The 19,204-nt window shown below is 41.4% G+C and overlaps 1 protein-coding gene across 1 annotated transcript; it reads right to left on the bottom strand.

Moving 5' to 3' along the window:
* Positions 1-748: 748 nt before the first annotated feature.
* LOC144996985 (laccase-17-like) lies at positions 749-3,358 on the bottom strand. Its single transcript, XM_078956800.1, has 6 exons — positions 3,231-3,358; positions 3,002-3,153; positions 2,631-2,875; positions 2,378-2,506; positions 1,309-2,259; positions 749-1,198 (listed from the first exon to the last, which is right to left on the bottom strand). The coding sequence occupies exons 1-6, from the start codon at positions 3,318-3,320 to the stop codon at positions 1,068-1,070; spliced, it is 1,698 nt and encodes a 565-aa protein (XP_078812926.1). The 5' UTR covers positions 3,321-3,358; the 3' UTR covers positions 749-1,067.
* Between the last annotated feature and the right edge of the window lie 15,846 nt (positions 3,359-19,204).

Genomic DNA, 19,204 nt, shown 5'->3' with positions numbered 1-19,204 from the left:
ATGACTAATGGGTTCTAATGATACATACGTTTGTTTGTAAGTTTATGTTATCTATAACTTGGTCAAAACAAATAGAAACAAGAGAATTGTTGATGACCCATATTACTGATGGATTTTAGACCTTCGTCAATATCTTATTATCGATGTAGAAGAGACAAAGCTCACATTATCATGAACAACTTGGGATCAGATAATCCGTCACTTAAGTCATCGTTAAGGAAAAAATGCCCCTTGTTGATATTAGTGTTTTGGCTTGGCTCTTTTTCATCGCAATGTTGGTAATTAGAAACGTTTTTACGAGAGAATTATCGGTTGGATACCTTATTTTCTAATAGGGTATTTATCGATAGTACTATTAATATGAGAAATGTAAGTGACATGCTATTCTCCTTTCATAGCTATGCATATTAATATGTATTTTGTATTGTTAGTTAATTATATTATTTGTTTCTTATAGTCGTTAACAAATTATAGTATTTGTTGTGCATGTGCTTGCTCTACACATACTACTGGTTGTGTGTTGCTATTTTTGCATCACATCATTTAATTCGTTAGGGGAACCTTTGAAAATAGAAACATGTTATGTAACTTGGTATTCGTTATGGTTTCTAGGTGGAACCGTGTAATTTACTTCATACTAGACTTACTAGAGGTTGGTAGTAATTGTTGTCACTTAAATAAACCTTATCGAAAATGGTTCTACTAGCAGCAACACGTCATATAGGTTTTAATGCAGTGGTAAACCAAGTTTTATAATGGGCTCACATTCATTGACTTTACATTTGGCACAATCGTGATCTTGGGTCATACACTTCAATCTAGCCGAGTCATATGAAAATGGATTTAGTAATGAACGAAATGTTCTGCACATATTGTTTACCCAAGATGAAAAAATAACCAATTGATATCGGGAATAAATTGTTATATTTTATTCAATGATGTACCTCCTCAAATGAATTTAATCAACTCACTATAACCTATCTAATGATAAGTTGTAGGAAAAAAAAAACACTTTAGATCCCTCAAACTTGAATTGTTGAAAAAAATTGTTTGAAATGTTCCAAGCTTTAACATTTTGGAAGATCAGCCGGTGGAGGTAAGAGCTTTTGGTTAGGTAGTTCTCCATCCAAGACGAGCCATGCCATCTTCAAACCCCAACCGGTATGAACTTCCAAATGACAATGCATGAACCATACCCCTGGACAATATATACGAAGAATAATATATCAATAACAAACTAAAATACATCATATATATATGCACCAAATGCAAGAAACCAAACTGAAATTACATGCATGAGTAACAAACCTGGGTTGTCCGCTAGAAATCGTATAGCAACCCACCCACCAGAAGGCACACCAACCGTGTTTCTTTCAATAGGGTCCACAAGATTGAAGTTCTTAGGGTCCTTCTTAGGATCGTAGTTTCCAAACCCTTGACCAACAACAAAGAAATTGAAGCCATGGAGATGAAGAGGGTGGCTTTCAGCACCAAGAATGTTGGTATCTTGCATCACCAACTCCACACTAGTATTAAAAGGAAGAACCATGAGTTTTGTACCATTGCTCACAAAGGTGTTATTTGGAGGAGTTCCGGTATAATTAAACCAATGCAAAGGGTTGACTGGGAAATAAGGACTATAAACACCCTTCGATTTATTAAAGAAGTGGGACTGGAGAAGGGCAACACTTGGTTGTACGAACGACACATTATTTATGGATGCAGCGAATCTATCCCCATTCGGTCCTTGGCAAGTTCTATTTTGCGCACAAGGGGTCGTCCCAAGTCCTACTGTGAAAAATAAATGGTTGTCGATCTTCTGTGGGACATTAGCAGGAAATTTAGAGTTTGCTAAGCTTCGAAGTCTATTTGAAAACTTTGACACGAATGAAGTGTCATTTAAAGATGGTAATGTTGGTGTAAAGAGTGGAAGATTTTTCATCGGAACAGGCGACTCATATTCGAGAATACCAGCAACTGTGGAATTGTCGAAGGTTCCTTGACCCGTTACATATGGTCTAGCGGACATGAGAAAGTTGGCACCTGGAAATTTGGATTTGGTTTTAAGGAGGACGTTGGTGGTTTGACCAGGAGATAGTATAAGCGTTTCAGTTTTGAAAGGTTTTACATAAATGGCATCAGCCTCAACAACAGTGAGGGTGTGGTTTGCTATGCTAAAAAAGAGTTCATCATTGAGTGCTGCGTTGATCAGTCGAAAGAGGTACGTCTTCCCCGTCTTTACCTTCAGCTTGAATGTGTCTGCAGATTTCATGAGTCATGGTTTCTTTCAATACATATGTATACACGTATTCTATATAAATATGTATTCCAGGGGTGTACGTACGTACGTATGTAACAAAGGCTAGAAATACGGTACCTTTAGCAGAGCACTTGTACAAAGGTCCGGGAAGCCCATTGAAGGTATAGGCATCGGAAACATTTGGACCCCCACCGGTTTGTGTTGCTTGCGAAATTATAGCCTCTGGATCAGTATTGAACCACTCTCCTGTAGACATATAAAATTGTAATTACTCTCATGCATGCAAAACTGATGTAATTAATTAAGTACAACATAGCTACATGCTTAGAGATTAAAAGATTCAACAAAGTATATATGTACGTAGTTTTACCAAAGATGATGGGAACTTCTTTATAGGGCTTGGTAAAAGGGTAGGGGACATTAAGCTTTGGAAGAATGATGAGAGGGCCATAAACACTTGCTCTTAACCATGATATATGTGCATGCCAAAACAATGTTCCTCTTTGTCCAATAACAGTGTAGTTGTAGACATAACTCTGGCCAGTTTGTATGGGGCATTGAGTTATGTAAGCTGGCCCATCGGCCCATCCACTCCGAAGTTGTCTAATACCATGCCTGCATGTGTATATAGCATGCATCAGAATCATATATAGTACGATGAGGTTGTATCTAAAGTAATAATAATATATATCTTATAGAGCGTTAATTAGAAAATACAAAATGTACAGCTCTTAATTATACCAATGGATTGTAATGTTACTGGAGACATGGTTAGTAACTTTTATAAGAAGCCGATCACCCTCTCGAGCGACAATACGTGGACCTGGATATTTTCCATTGACCGTAACCATGCTTTTTGTGTGGCACAGTCGTGTCACGTTTTGCAGCTCGATCTGCATGAAAAAATAGATCAAGTTGTTGGACTACAAAAATGATAAGCATCATGGATATCTTATGTAATGAGACATACGTTAAACTCATAGCTCCTGGTAGTTCCACCAATTGTATACATAGGAAGCAGTGAAGTTATTGCTAACAATAACAAGAAAATTCCACCCATATCTTTGTCTCTCTCTTTCGTTGAAGAATATGAAAGCTTTTGCTACAGCATGAACCCAGCTATGAAATCTGAACATATATATAGGTTGATGTCTAAGGATGATTTTGGCAGAGTCAACAACTATTTCTATTGCATCACCAACCTTTGTTAAAATGCAACTTTAGAGTGCTATCAAAGAGATCATATTCATCTGTCCTTTCAAAACCTTTCCTTTGTCGTAAGGACTAGGTCCCAATCTTAATTGAATATAACATAATACTTTATCTAGTCAAATTGTTAAAAATAAACCTACTTTTAAAACCACCTACTAGAAAACTTGAAAAATTGAAAATACATATAATTAACAATATATATATGTTTGATCCCTTATTTTCGGGGATGGAGTAAGCCACGGATTTGTTTGCTGTTGCTTACTTCAGGAGAAAATAGCAAATACAACAAATACTAACAGAAATAACTCAAATAAATCAATTAATGTAATACATACACATAAAAAATTACAATTACGATGAGGTGATCAATTAATTTGATTATCTATAGGCTAGTAAAATAGTACCTGTTCCTTTCAAACAATCTTTTTTTTAGCATGCATGTGCCTACAATGTACATAGGAGGAAAACACACACAACCAAGTGTTTATATATATATATATATATATATATATATATATATATATATATATATATATATATATATATATATATATATATATATATATATATATATATATATTATTTTTGTTTTTTTGGATTTGATTATTAGAATTTTTATGTGTATTCCCGCACGGAGTAGATTTTTAAAATTGTATGTATTTCACATGTTCACTACTAGAAAACTAAGTAATTATCTACAATAGAATTGGGAGTAAATTCGTAGGAACAAGGCGTTACCTACCGATTTCCTACAAAAAACAGGTTGTAGGAAAAACCCTCGTGGGTAATTTTTTTCCTACAAATTAGCTACAAACGTTCCTACCAGAGCCGTTCCAAATGTATTTTGGGCTCAGGACGAGAGAAAAAAATGGGCCCTTAAAATACATAAATATCGTCAAGTTTATTATAATAACTCAATAATCAAAAGAAAATTATTTATGCTATCTTCTCAATATAATAATTTCCATAAAAAATTTGGGCTCTTTTGAAAGATAGGCGCTGGACAGTCGTCCCTATTGCCCACCCTCTGGGACGGGTCTGGTTCCTACAATATCTACGGAACACGTTAACTACAGAGTACTTACATATTACCTACGGGTTATTTAAATACGAAACTCCTACAAAATACATATGGATTAGTTTCCTACGAAATACCTACAAAATGATTTTCCTACAGAATACATACCAACTACTTTATCTACAGATTACCTACCAACATTTTTTCCTACGGAATACCTACAGTTTTTATTGGATTTTATTTACTATAGAATACCTACTGAATATTTATTTCCTACAAATTTTTTATGAATTTTGTACCAGTTTTTATTGCTCTATTAAATTTATAATTCCTACAGAATATCTATTTCTACAATTCAGTCAAAAAACTATTGTTATGTTAAATTTATAATTTAAAAAATATCAAAAATTTTTGCTAAAAAACCGAATAAATAATTAAAATAATAGTCATATAACATTACATTCATTACCATTAAAATAGTTACTAACATACCATTCATACATTCAAATACTCAAAATACCATTACAAAAACTAAGAACAAATCAATAACATAACATTAATTTAGTGTTCTAAAACAAAAACTAAGAACTACTTGGTGGATTACTGGACGGATTAATTTGTTTCATAAAGACCGCCAGTTGTCATTACACTTGCAATTCCATTTCATTTTGCATTTGTTGCATTTACAAATTCATTTCACTTTGCTTTTCTTCCATGGCTTGTTCCATGTTTGACATTTGTTGCCGCAACTCATTTACCTAAATATAGCAACACAAACACATGCAGTTAGTACATGTAATTCAACTTTAAACCATGATAGCAATATACTTTACTTTTAGTTCAATATAAAAACACACTATTGATAATAAAAATGTACATTGTTTTTAATATCCATAATAATAACTTTTAATATGCATAATAATAACATACTATATTTTTATCCATTATACCATTGTACTTCACATTTCCAATCCATAATATCAATGTACTTAAATTATTCTCAATAACAACAATTACTTTACCAAATATCAGTAATAGCAACATATTATAATTTTCACCCATTATAGCATTATGTTTTACCTAATTTAATAATAGCAACATAGTATCATTTTCAACCATAATAACAATACACTTTACCTAATATTAATAATGACAATATATTTCAATTTGCACCCGTAACAACGATGTACCTAACCAATATGAATATATTCTTTTTCAGCCATATTAAGTACCTCTTTAATTGATTTTGTTTTCTCTATAATATATTACGTAAATAATAGTACCTTCTGTTGTGACTTTGCAAAGTCAGCAGAAGCTGAAGTTGACTCATAAGAATATGCATCCGTCATCAGAAAGTGAAGATCTGAGTATGCTGCCCCATAGATAGGACCTTTTTGTTTCCCGCATTTCCTAAGCAATTGTGTTTGGGTCCACAATTCAGGATCATTCACATTATGTTGAGTCGGATCATCACCATATTTTTGAGATAAGGTTGTGTTATATGATTCCTACATTATACCAAAAGAAAGTTTTTGTTATCGTACTAAAAAGTAAAAACTAAAATTTGTAAATATATAAAAAGATAAACACAACTTACGATTGCCACCCTACATGTCACATTCACAAAATCCACTGGCGCCTCTTTATCTCCCCTAAAATATATATTTTTTTTTTATTCGGCGGTAAGATGTGTCTTATAATAAAGATCAATGAATGAGGGGTCTTCACCCATCAACTGTTTCTATATAAACGACACAACATAATTGATGTAATTAGTGGTGAAAGAAAAATGTATCACTAAAATCTATAATTAGGATTACTTACCAATTTAAGACGGGGCTCCTCAAATCCAATGCTACCACTCGTATGTCTGGCTGCCCCCCTCAAAATCAGTGTTACGATTTTTTTTTCCGCTTTTGGACAACTTTTTCCACTCATCTGTGTCCCATTTCTGTAATATATATATATATATATATATATATATATATATATATATATATATATATATATATATATATATATATAACATCCCAAAATATCAAGAGTAGAGTTGCAGGGCTAAAAGTATAAATTTTGAAGGGCAACTCGGCGAGTCCATGGATGGACTCGGCGAGTAGGGTCGCGACTTTTGTCGCGTGTCAAGTGGCATACTCGGCGAGTCCAAAGATGGACTCGTCGAGTAGGTGCTGAGTGGAGAAAACCCTAATTCTCGGGGTTGAGCCCTATATAAAGAACTTAACATCCATTCCCCTAGCCTCTTTACTCATCCTCAAGTCCAGAAACCCTTAGCATTCGTGTGTGAGTGGATCAAAGTGCATTTGGGAGCTTGAAGGGTATTTGTTAAAGGAATCTTGGGAGTTTGGAGGCTTGGAGCAAGGGGATTTGCTTGGATTTGAGTTTCATTGCAGTTGGGGTGTTCTTTTGAGGTAATATCTCGTTCTTGGGCTGTTACTCATATGGATTCATCATTTTAGGGTTTATGGGGAGCTTATCTTGGTATGTTTTGGAGTTTGGAGGTTAGATCTGAGGTTGCTATCTCAGATCTGGAATGGGGAAGGTCTAGAGTGCATTAAATCCCTGTGTTTGAGTGCTTAGTGAAGCCATCATGTCCCAAACCCTAGCTCTAAAGTGTATAAGGCCTAGATCTCTTTGGATTCACGTAAAATTTGCCACTTTACGTGATGGATGGGTTGTAGGAGGCTAGATCTATGTGTTTGGATCAATTGCATGGCCTGGAATGCTTCTGTATGGATTCAGACCGGTGGAACTCGGCGAGTCACATGGGTGGACTCGACGAGTTGCTTGAAGATGAGCTGGAACTCGACGAGTTGGATGAACAACTCGGCGAGTAGGTTGAAGATAGCCTTAGACTCAACGAGTCGGTTCTTGAACTCGACGAGTCTTGTCGAAGAGTTCCAATATTTTCTGGTTGAGTCTAGAATCGGTGAGTCAAGGGATGACTCGGTGAGTTCGGTGCGAGTGGACTCAGAGTTGTTGGACTCGGCAAGTCTTGGGGTGACTCGGCGAGTTAGGTCGCGGATTGAGGGAAGTTCTGAGCTTGGGGACTCAGCGAGTCATCGGGTTGACTCGGCGAGTAGAGTCAGTCAGGGGTTGACTTTGACCTTGTCCAAGGGTTGACCAGTTGTCTTCCAGGGGTATTTTGGTAATTAAGGGTATTTATTGAGTTGAGTGTTTTGGTGTCCAGTGGAGGATTTCATGTCGGAGTTTGGAGCAATGGGATCTTATCCTTTCAGCCGACAGTTTCGAGGTGAGTTATCCTTACTATATCAACAGGGTCTAAGGCACCAAGGCCGGCCCTTTATCGGATTGAGATCCGGGTATCTGTTGTTATGTTTTTGCTTTGATATGTTTGCATCCGAGTAGTTAGGATGGTATTCGTTAGAGACCTGGTTAAGGTCGGTATCCTGGTAGATAGGATGATGCTATGCTAGTGACCGGATAGGTCGGTATCCTGTTAGAGTATGTTGTGTTATGTGATCTGCTAGATCGGTTTGCCTGAATATGAATTGTTATGTGATTGTATGTTTATGTGCACATGGTTGTTTGGACTGGAGTTGGGTTGAGGCGGGTCCTGCTTCGTGCTGTAGGCCAAGATACCCAGGGCGGACCAGTTGTTCCGAAGGCCCAGCGAGCGGTCCGAATAGGCTGTAGGCCCCACGAGGGTGGACCAGACGTACCGAAGCTTGGAGAGTGGACCAGGCCGACTGAAGGCCCGATGCGGGCGGACCAATCATACTGTAGACTCAGAGAGTGGACCAGGTGAGTTGAAGGCCTGGTGTGGGCGGACCAACCACACTGCAGACTCGAGGGACATGAATGGACTCGGAGGGTGGACCAAGTGGACTGAAGGCCCGACAAGGCGGACCAGTACAACAGTAGACCCGATATGCATGACTGTTCTGTGACTCGTTATGAGATAGCATGATATGTGTATGGTATATGTGGTTGGTATTTTGGGGGTATCTCACTAAGCTTTCGGGCTTACAGTTGTGGTTTAATGTTTTTCAGGTTCTTCAGGAGACCGTGGCAAGGCAAAGCTGTGATCATACCGCTCCTCATGATTTTGTAGTAATGTGATTCTGGGAATACTCTAAATGATTTGTATTGAAAACCTTTTTGTAATAATTTAATGAAATCGGGTTGTTTTTGAAAAATTTAAATTGGTTGGATTTTTCGGTCGTTACAATATATATATATATATATATATATATATATATATATATATATATATATATATAATTAGAATACAAAATAAAAAACAACAAAATAAGCAATAATTTATTAGATTCCTTGCCTTGCACAAATGTCGCCAAACATCTCTAAATATTTCAACAGGATTGTAATTTGCAAGAATCTCAAAATTATCATTTATTTCTGTGATAACGTGGCCAGTTTTTCTTGCAGAATTTACCGATGCTTCCCTAGCATCCCTCATTCTAACCCTATAGCGATCTTTCAGTGTATTCTTAAAACCTTTACGAATTATCCCTTCTTCATTTAGATCCCACAGGTGTTGAGTTTGTAAAATATAAAAAGTAAAAGTTTAAAATGCAAAATAACAGTGAATGAGAAATAGATATTAAAAATAAATAATTAATATATTACCCTGAAACGCTCAAACATTTGAGTGGCAACTTCTTTCGGAATTTTCTATAAGTAGTCCACGGTTCATTTATAGACTGCCAAAATATCTTTAAGATCGTCCGATGAATACTTTGTCTCCCAAACCTACAATATTGAAATAACCATATAAGGATAATTATAACATCAAAAACCATAAATTTATAATAATTAAAAAAAAGACGTACTTGTACCATTTCGTGTGATAAATGGCCTATGAGAGCTATTCGAATCTGCATCATTTGATCCACCATGTGTACCGAAATAATGGGCATGTGAACCATTGGTGATTCAAGCTCATACACAGACTCATGCCCATGCTCAGGCTCATTTTCATGCTCAGGCCCATTATAGAAAAAATCACTAGCAGGGTCTTCATTGTTGTCTGTCATCTCATAACCATATACAATACCATTTCCAACATTCTATACCACCCCTGTATCTGCTATATGTAACAACGCAAATTTTCAAACAAATTTTCCATTGCAAATAAAGTGACTTTATTCAAATTAAATATAATTATTCCAAGTTTTAGGTCAAAATATAATCATAAAATCCCCAAGATCTCAAAATATCAAACAGTGTGTACGCATCACGCCGGCGCCTTCCCACGGTCCTCGCTAGTACCTGAAACACATACATAACAACTGTAAGCATAAATGCTTAGTGAGTTCCCCAGTATACTACTTACACATATACGCCTTTCCAGGCCCTGACCTTCCGGTCCACAACACAACGCCTTCCGGCCCGTAACATAATCGCCTTCCGGCCCATAACATATTCGCCTTCCGGCCCATAACATATTGCCTTCCGGCCCATAAAACATACACAACACATATAATAATTAACTTACCACATATAACACATATATCACATATCATATCCGACCTTCCGGTCACACAGTCAAACCCTTCCGGGTACAGTATAGTGAGAAGACTCACCTCGTGAATATCGAAAGCTAGCAACTCCTGAAATCACTCGTACTCGATCCGCCGAGCTACAGACTCCCTATAATATCATATATACCTTATTAACACTTTTATCATTCAAGACAACTGCCCCTAAGAAATCACATGTAGGTCAACTCTGGTCAACGGTCAACGGTCAACTTGACCGGACTCGGCGAGTGCTATGGCGACTCGGCGAGTCTAGACGTCTTCACCAATTCCCTGATGTTCCCTTTCTACTCGTCGAGTATCCTTCTTGACTCGACGAGTTCCTCGTGGAAGAATCGCGGGGCCACCCCGACTCCACTCGCCGAGTCTGAAGAACAGCTCGACGAGTCCCAGTTATTCTCCAAGCTACTCGCCGAGTCTGTTCATTGGACTTGGCGAGTCCATGCCATGCAGTCGATCAAACTGCTTCCTAAGATCAGTATTGTCCCGACCATTCATAGATCTGGTCCTCCTAAGCTGGTCCATCACGTAAGGCCTTCATTTAGGTGCTCATGCTACACCCCAAGACTTATAATTTACATTTTGACTTAAGGCATAAGGATTCCAATCCAAAACCTCTCTTAATTCCCGAAATGCACAGGCATGGGACATTCTGGACCTCTAAAGGTCCCAGTACAGGGTTCCAATCGTTTGGGGACTAAGGTACATTCAATCTAGCCACCAAAAGGGTTCCATAAACCCTAAATCGATATACACATCAACATGGAAGAGTGTAATTCGATTTATTACCTGAATAACGTGTTGTCTGCGTCCCCAAACCTCAGAACGTGATTCTCTTACTGTTCCTTTAGCAAAGCCCTTCTCTTCCTTGCTCAACAACTCTTCCAAACTCAACAATGATCTTCAATCCTTGCTCCAGATGCACACAATCGGTTTAGGGTTCTTCTCAGTAGGCTAAAACGGACAATGACGGCCTATAAGTCCATTTTATACGTTCCAAAACCAAACGGCTAGGGTTTCCGCTGAACAGCGCAGACTCGCCGAGTCCATATCTGGACTCATCGAGTCCAGTCGCGAACCCGCGACCAGGTCTGTGGTCCTACTCGGCGAGTCTGGCTCCAACTCGCCGAGTCCCCTCTTAAAACACCCCAAAAACATAATTATAACAATACCTGAAATTCCGGGCTGTTACAACTCTCCCCCACTAGGACTAGACTTCGCCCTCGAAGTCTCACTCTGCAAATAACTCCGGATGCTACTCCCGCATCTCACGCTCCGGCTCCCAAGTCATCTCCGATCCTTTCCGGTGTTGCCACTGAACCAACACCAAAGGTACCTCCTTGTTCCTCAGAACCTTGATCTTCCGATCCCTGATGGCCACTGGTCTCTTGGCGTAATTCAGGCTCGCATCCACCTGAATATCCTCTAATGGAACCACTGCCGATTCATCGGCTATACACTTCCTCAACTGCGATACATGAAAAGTATTGTGGATCTATCCCAACTCTGCTGGCAACTCCAACCGATAGGCTACCCGGCCTACCCTTGCAATCACACGAAATGGACCTATAAACCGGGGCCCCAACTTGCCCCTATTCCTAAACCGGATTACTCCTTTCCAAGGAGAAACCTTCAGGAGAACGAAGTCGCCAACCTGAAATTCAAGCTCGGACCGGCGTCTGTCCGCATAACTCTTCTGTCTAACCTGCTGAATCTACTCTGTCGTCTGAAGTACGATCTCTGTACTGCCCATCACTCTCTGTCCCACCTCTCCCCAGCAAATGGGGGTCCGACACCTCCTACCATACAACAACTCAAAAGGTGGCATACCAATGCTCGAATGATGGCTGTTGTTGTAGGAAAACTCTGCCAAGGGTAAATACGCATCCCAGCTACCCCCGAAATCTAACACACACGCTCGAAGCATGTCCTCCAGTGTCTGAATCGTCCGCTCGCTTTGACCGTCTGTTTGGGGATGGTATGCGGTACTAAAATGCAGTTTAGTACCCAGCTCCTCATGGAATTTCTTCCAGAACCTGGAAGTGAAGCGTACATCACGGTCCGAAACAATCGAGATCGGCACTCCATGCCGAGATACTACTTCCCTCACGTATATCTCCGCCAACTTCTCAGCTGATGAACTCTCGCTGATGGCAAGGAAGTGTGCACTCTTCGTCAACCTATCCACAATCACCCAAATTGCATCGACTCCCCTCGTAGTTCTCGGTAATTTGGTGATGAAATCCATAGTAATCTGTTCCCACTTCCACTCAGGAATCTCCAAAGGCTGCAACTTGCCATGCGGTCTCTGGTGCTCGGCCTTAACTCTACGGCAGGTCAAGCACCTCTCAACGAACCAGGCGACGTCTCTCTTCATACAGGGCCACCGGTATTCCTTCCTCAAGTCCAAATACATTTTCGTAGCACCGGGATGGATCGAGAATTTCGATCTGTGAGCCTCTTCCATCAAAGTAGCACGCGTGCCGCCCACGAACGGTACCCAAATCCGACCCTGAAACGTCAGAAGTCCTCGACCATCCTTAACGAACTCTGAAATTAACCCAACGACTCGCTCTTTCTTCTGCATCTCGGATCTCACAGCCTCGGCCTGTGCCCCACGAATAGCATCCAATACCGGAGTCATCACCGTCAGTCTCAGACATACATCTCGCAATGGAGTGCTCTCCGCCCTGCGGCTCAGTGCATCGGCTACCACATTAGCCTTGCCCGGGTGGTACAGGATTTCACAATCATAATCCTTGACCACATCCAACCACCTCCTCTGACGCATATTTAGGTTGGGCTGATCCATCAAATACTTCAAACTCTTATGGTCCGTGTATATCGTACATCGAACCCCATACAGGTAGTGACACCAAATCTTGAGAGCGAACACTACTGCCCCCAACTCTAAATCGTGCGTGGGATATCTCGCCTCATGAGGCTTTAGCTGTCTCGATGCATAAGCTATCACATGACCTCTCTGCATCAACACTGCACCCAGTCCCGAAATCGATGCGTCGCAATATACGACAAAATCTTCCATCCCTTCCGGGAGAGCTAGTACCGGGGCTTCGCACAGTCTCTGGCGAAGTGTCTCGAAGGAAGTCTATTGCTCGGGTCCCCATGAGAATGCAACACCCTTCCGAGTCAATCTGGTGAGCGGCACTGCGATCTTGGAGAAATCCATAATAAACCTCCGATAGTACCCCGCCAACCCAAGGAAACTCCTGATCTCAGAAGGTGACTTCGGTACCTCCCAACTCATCACAGCCTCCACCTTGGCCGGATCGACCAATATCCCTGCCTGATTAACAACATGTCCAAGAAATTGGACCTCCCGCAACCAGAAGTCACATTTGGAGAACTTTGCATATAGCTTCTCCGACCTCAGTACCTCAAGGACCTCTCGCAAATGTCCCTCATGCTTCTCACTAGATCGCGAATACACTAGGATGTCATCGATAAATACAATCACAGACCGATCCAGCATCGACCTGCATACCCTGTTCATGAGGTCCATGAACACCGCCGGGGCATTGGTGAGCCCGAAAGGCATCACCACAAACTCGTAATGCCCATATCGCGTCCTAAATGCTGTCTTCTGGACGTCCTCATTCCGCACTCTTACCTGATGGTACCCTGACCTCAGATCGATCTTGGAAAACCAAGATGCCCCTTGCAACTGATCGAATAAATCATCGATCCTCGGTAACGGGTAACGGTTCTTGACCGTCACTTTGTTCAACTCCCGGTAATCAATGCACATCCGGTGTGAACCATCCTTCTTCTTGACAAACAGAATCGGTGCTCCCAACGGCGAGCTGCTCGACCGAATAAATCCCTTCCCCAGCAACTCCTGGAGTTGCGAGGACAACTCTTGCATCTCTGGAGGTGCGAGACGATAAGGCACCTTCGCAATAGGTGCAGCCCCCGGAATCAGGTCGATACCAAACTCTACTTGCCTCGCAGGAGGTACTCCCGGCAGCTCCTCGGGAAAAACGTCAGGAAACTCGCGCACCATTGGGACCTCCTCCACTGACCTCGGTCTCTCGGAAGCCTCCCGCGTATCCATCACATACGCCACAAAACGCTTACATCCCTGCTGTAGACATTGCCTCGCCCTAGCGGCCGAACAAAAAGCTGATCCCGAACGGGTACCCTCGCCGTACACCGTAAGAACTCCCCCACTAGGGTCTCGTATAGTCACCAGCTGACGCTCACAGTCGATGACAGCGCTGAATCGACTTAACCAGTCCACGCCCACGATGACACAGACATCACCCATCGCAATAGGAATTAGGTCAATCGGAAACTCAACCCCGAAAATCTCTAGTACGCATCCCCGAAGAACCTCTATGGCACAAACCACCCTCTCGGCCGCTATAGAAACGCTCAGAGGCCGACTTAACGGCTCACGACTAATGTTGATATGCTGACTAAAAGCTAAAGATACAAAGGACCTACTCGCACCCGAGTCAAATAACACTAGAGCAGGCATAGAGTTCACAAGAAAAGTACCTGCCACAACATCGGGCGCAACGCGGACCTCCTCCGCAGTCAGCTGAAAGGCTCTTCTGCTAGCCCTCGGGGCCTCGACCTTAGCCGGTCGAGTCTCAGTAGTCCTGGTAGTAGGTGTAGATCCCTGACGAAGCTGCAGGCACTCGGCCTTCCGATGGCCTGTCTGGTTGCAATGAAAACAAACCATAAACCCCTTAGGACAATCCCTGGCAATGTGTCCTTCCTTGCCACACTTGTAGCAACCACCAGCTCGACACGCCCCATCGTGACCCTTGCCGCACTTTCCGCAAGTGCGGCCCTTCGGACCTCCCGTCCTCAAATCGGCGGACTTGGTCCGCTTGGCTGCCGGCTGAGACTGAGCCGGCCGCCGGTCCATCTGCCGAGACTCGGCCTCCTCCCTGGCCTGGGTCTCCAACTCGATCTCGTGTTTCCTGGCATTCGCCTGAAGCTCAGTAAAAGTACGATAGGTGGAGTTCGACACAAACTCCTGGATATCCCTCCTCAAAACACCCAAGTACCGACTCATCCGCGACTGCTCTGTAGACACCAGCTCGGGGCAGAACATCGCCCTCTCATGAAACTTCCGCGTGACCACCGCAACCGAATCAGTACCCTGCTTAAGGGTCAAGAACTCCTGAATCAATCGTTCCCTCTCCACTGGGGGAACGTACTCGTCCCTGAACATGGCAGTAAACCTCTCCCATGTCACTGCTGTAATCTCCGCCAAAGTGAAGTTCGTCGTCATGAACTTCCACCAATCCTTCGCTCCCAGACGGAGCTGGTTCAAAGCGAACCGTACTCTCAGGTGCTCCGGGCATGAGCAAGTGTAAAAGCACCCTTCAATATCGGTGATCCACCTCATTGCAGCAATCGGATCCTGTGTCCCATCGAACTCAGGGGGTCTCGTGTTGCTGAATTCCCGGAATAGCAACGAGTCGCCCCCTTGTGGCCTGGCAGCGGCCACGGCTGCGGTAGCGGCAGCGGCTGCAGCTTCAGTTAGTGCGGCGTACCGCTCTTCGAACGTCTCCATCAGGGTGGTCTTAATAGACCCAAACATCTCCGGGATCTCAGCCCGGATCGCTGCAGCTACCTCCTCTTGAATCATCTGACGAATATCCTCATCGCTCACACTGCTCGAACTCGCCCCGTGGCGTGTTGTAACCATGATGTCTCTGAAATACAACATAAAATTATCAGAGACTCTATCAAGTACAATTGCACTCGATAACGCAACCCTACTCAGTCTCCGATATCCAGGGATTCTTACTTGGGTCTCCCACCGACCCGGTGTCTTCGGTAGTACGGGCCCAATACTACCGACCACACCGTATCATCATTCGTCCCAAATCTTCCTCCCCAAACCCCGAAAAGTGAGTACTCTACTTTTGATATGCACTATCTACCTGCACGCTATCAAATATTTCATATCGGCAAACTCCCTAGACTAAGGCATCACAAATCAGGCCACTCTAGTCCTATCATGAATACCTAGTCTTATAGCATGCATAACAATTCATAATTCATTGCATAACATAACATTGTAAGGTATTCTGGGGATCTTTACCGTTCGGGCGCTGGCTGATCGTACACACTGCTTGTTTCTTGTTTACCACATGATCATTTGTAAAAGTTTACGCCTTTATTTATTTATTTTTTTTTTAAATTTACCTCGAATCCTCGGTTTGAGTTCAGTTACACCCGAAGGTACACCCGAATCCCTCAAACCTAGGCTCTGATACCAATTGTAACAACGCAAATTTTCAAACAAATTTTCCATTGCAAATAAAGTGACTTTATTCAAATTAAATATAATTATTCCAAGTTTTAGGTCAAAATATAATCATAAAATCCCCAAGATCTCAAAATATCGAACAGTGTGTACGCATCACGTCGGCGCCTTCCCACGGTCCTCGCTAGTACCTGAAACACATACATAACAACTGTAAGCATAAATGCTTAGTGAGTTCCCCAGTATACTACTTACACATATACGCCTTTCCAGGCCCTGACCTTCCGGTCCACAACACAACGCCTTCCGGCCCGTAACATAATCGCCTTCCGGCCCATAACATATTCGCCTTCCGGCCCATAACATATTGCCTTCCGGCCCATAAAACATACACAGCACATATAATAATTAACTTACCACATATAGCACATATATCACATATCATATCCGACCTTCCAGTCACACAGTCAAACCCTTCCGGGTACAGTATAGTGAGAAGACTCACCTCGTGAATATCGAAAGCTAGCAACTCCTGAAATCACTCGTACTCGATCCGCCGAGCTACAGACTCCCTATAATATCATATATCCCTTATTAACACTTTTATCATTCAAGACAACTGCCCCTAAGAAATCACATGTAGGTCAACTCTGGTCAATGGTCAACGGTCAACTTGACCGGACTCGGCGAGTGCTACGGCGACTCGACGAGTCTAGACGTCTTCACCAATTCCCTAATGTTCCCTTTATACTCGTCGAGTATCCTTCTTGACTCGACGAGTTCCTCGTGGAAGAATCGCGGGGCCACCCCGACTCCACTCGCCGAGTCTGAAGAACAGCTCGACGAGTCCCAGTTATTCTCCAAGCTACTCGCCGAGTCTGTTCATTGGACTCGGCGAGTCCATGCCATGCAGTTGATCAAACTGCTTCCTAAGATCAGTATTGTCCCGACCATTCATAGATCTGGTCCTCCTAAGCTGGTCCATCACGTAAGGCCTTCATTTAGGTGCTCATGCTACACCCCAAGACTTATAATTTACATTTTGACTTAAGGCATAAGGATTCCAATCCAAAACCTCTCTTAATTCCCGAAATGCACAGGCATGGGACATTCTGGACCTCTAAAGGTCCCAGTACAGGGTTCCAATCGTTTGGGGACTAAGGTACATTCAATCTAGCCACCAAAAGGGTTCCATAAACCCTAAATCCATATACACATCAACATGGAAGAGTGTAATTCGATTTATTACCTGAATAACGTGTTCTCTGCATCCCCAAACCTCAGAACGTGATTCTCTTGCTGTTCCTTTAGCAAAGCCCTTCTCTTCCTTGCACAACAACTCTTCCAAACTCAACAATGATCTTCAATCCTTGCTCCAGATGCACACAATCGGTTTAGGGTTCTTCTCAGTAGGCTAAAACGGACAATGACGGCCAATAAGTCCATTTTATACGTTCCAAAACCAAACGGCTAGGATTTCCGCTGAACAGCGCAGACTCGCCGAGTCCATATATGGACTCGTCGAGTCTAGTCGCGAACCCACGACCAGGTCTGTGGTCCTACTCGGCGAGTCTGGCTCCAACTCGCTGAGTCCCCTCTTAAAACACCCCAAAAACATAATTATAACAATACCTGAAATTCCGGGCTGTTACACTATAGCATTAATCAAGCCCATGTGGGTATTTATGTCACCCGTGCTACTACTCCCTGAGAATCCTGACCTTGTCGTCCTAACTGAAGTGCGTGAAAGGCCACTTGACAAAGGTAATCTGTAGGTAAATACCTACGAATTGCCTACAGATAAAGGTAATTTGTAGGCATTTACTTACAGATTACCTACTGTATTTTTTTATTTTTTAATTTTCAAATGTCAAATACTGTTTTTTTCGTTTCGTTTTTTTTTTACAACTTAATTATACTTTGATTGCTTTCTTTTAACCAATTTATACATACCATAAACTTACAAACAAACGTATGCATCATTAGAAACCATTACTATATACATAATAAACAAAAAACTATTTATGTTTGCCTTTAAGCTACAATTAACATCATTAAACAAATACACGATATACTAAACATAGTACATACATATGGTGTGTATGTAAATGTGTGTACTTATTTCTGTTTGTGTTTAGAAAATAACTTTGATTAAAAAAAAAAAAAAAAAACCTTCTAAATGACTAATGGGTTCTAATGATACATACGTTTGTTTGTAAGTTTATGTTATCTATAACTTGGTCAAAACAAATAGAAACAAGAGAATTGTTGATGACCCATATTACTGATGGATTTTAGACCTTCGTCAATATCTTATTATCGATGTAGAAGAGACAAAGCTCACATTATCATGAACAATTTGGGATCAGATAATCCGTCACTTAAGTCATCGTTAAGGAAAAAATGCCCCTTGTTGATATTAGTGTTTTGGCTTGGCTCTTTTTCATCGCAATGTTGGTAATTAGAAACGTTTTTACGAGAGAATTATCGGTTGGATACCTTATTTTCTAATAGGGTATTTATCGATAGTACTATTAATATGAGAAATGTAAGTGACATGCTATTCTCCTTTCATAGCTATGCATATTAATAAGTATTTTGTATTGTTAGTTAATTATATTATTTGTTTCTTATAGCCGTTAACAAATTATAGTATTTGTTGTGCATGTGCTTACTCTACACATACTACTGGTTGTGTGTTGCTATTTTTGCATCACATCATTTAATTCGTTAGGGGAACCTTTGAAAATAGAAACATGTTATGTAACTTGGTATTCGTTATGGTTTCTAGGTGGAACCGTGTAATTTACTTCTTACTAGACTTACTAGAGGTTGGTAGTAATTGTTGTCACTTAAATAAACCTTATCGAAAATGGTTCTACTAGCAGCAACACGTCATATAGGTTTTAATGCAGTGGTAAACCAAG

This window comes from Lactuca saligna, chromosome 5 (assembly GCF_052625555.1).
Source record: "Lactuca saligna cultivar CGN05327 chromosome 5, ASM5262555v1, whole genome shotgun sequence".
In the NCBI taxonomy this organism is placed as follows: Eukaryota; Viridiplantae; Streptophyta; class Magnoliopsida; order Asterales; family Asteraceae; genus Lactuca; species Lactuca saligna.
Note: the sequence above shows the minus strand (reverse complement) of the source record. Positions and strands in the feature narration are given on the sequence as shown.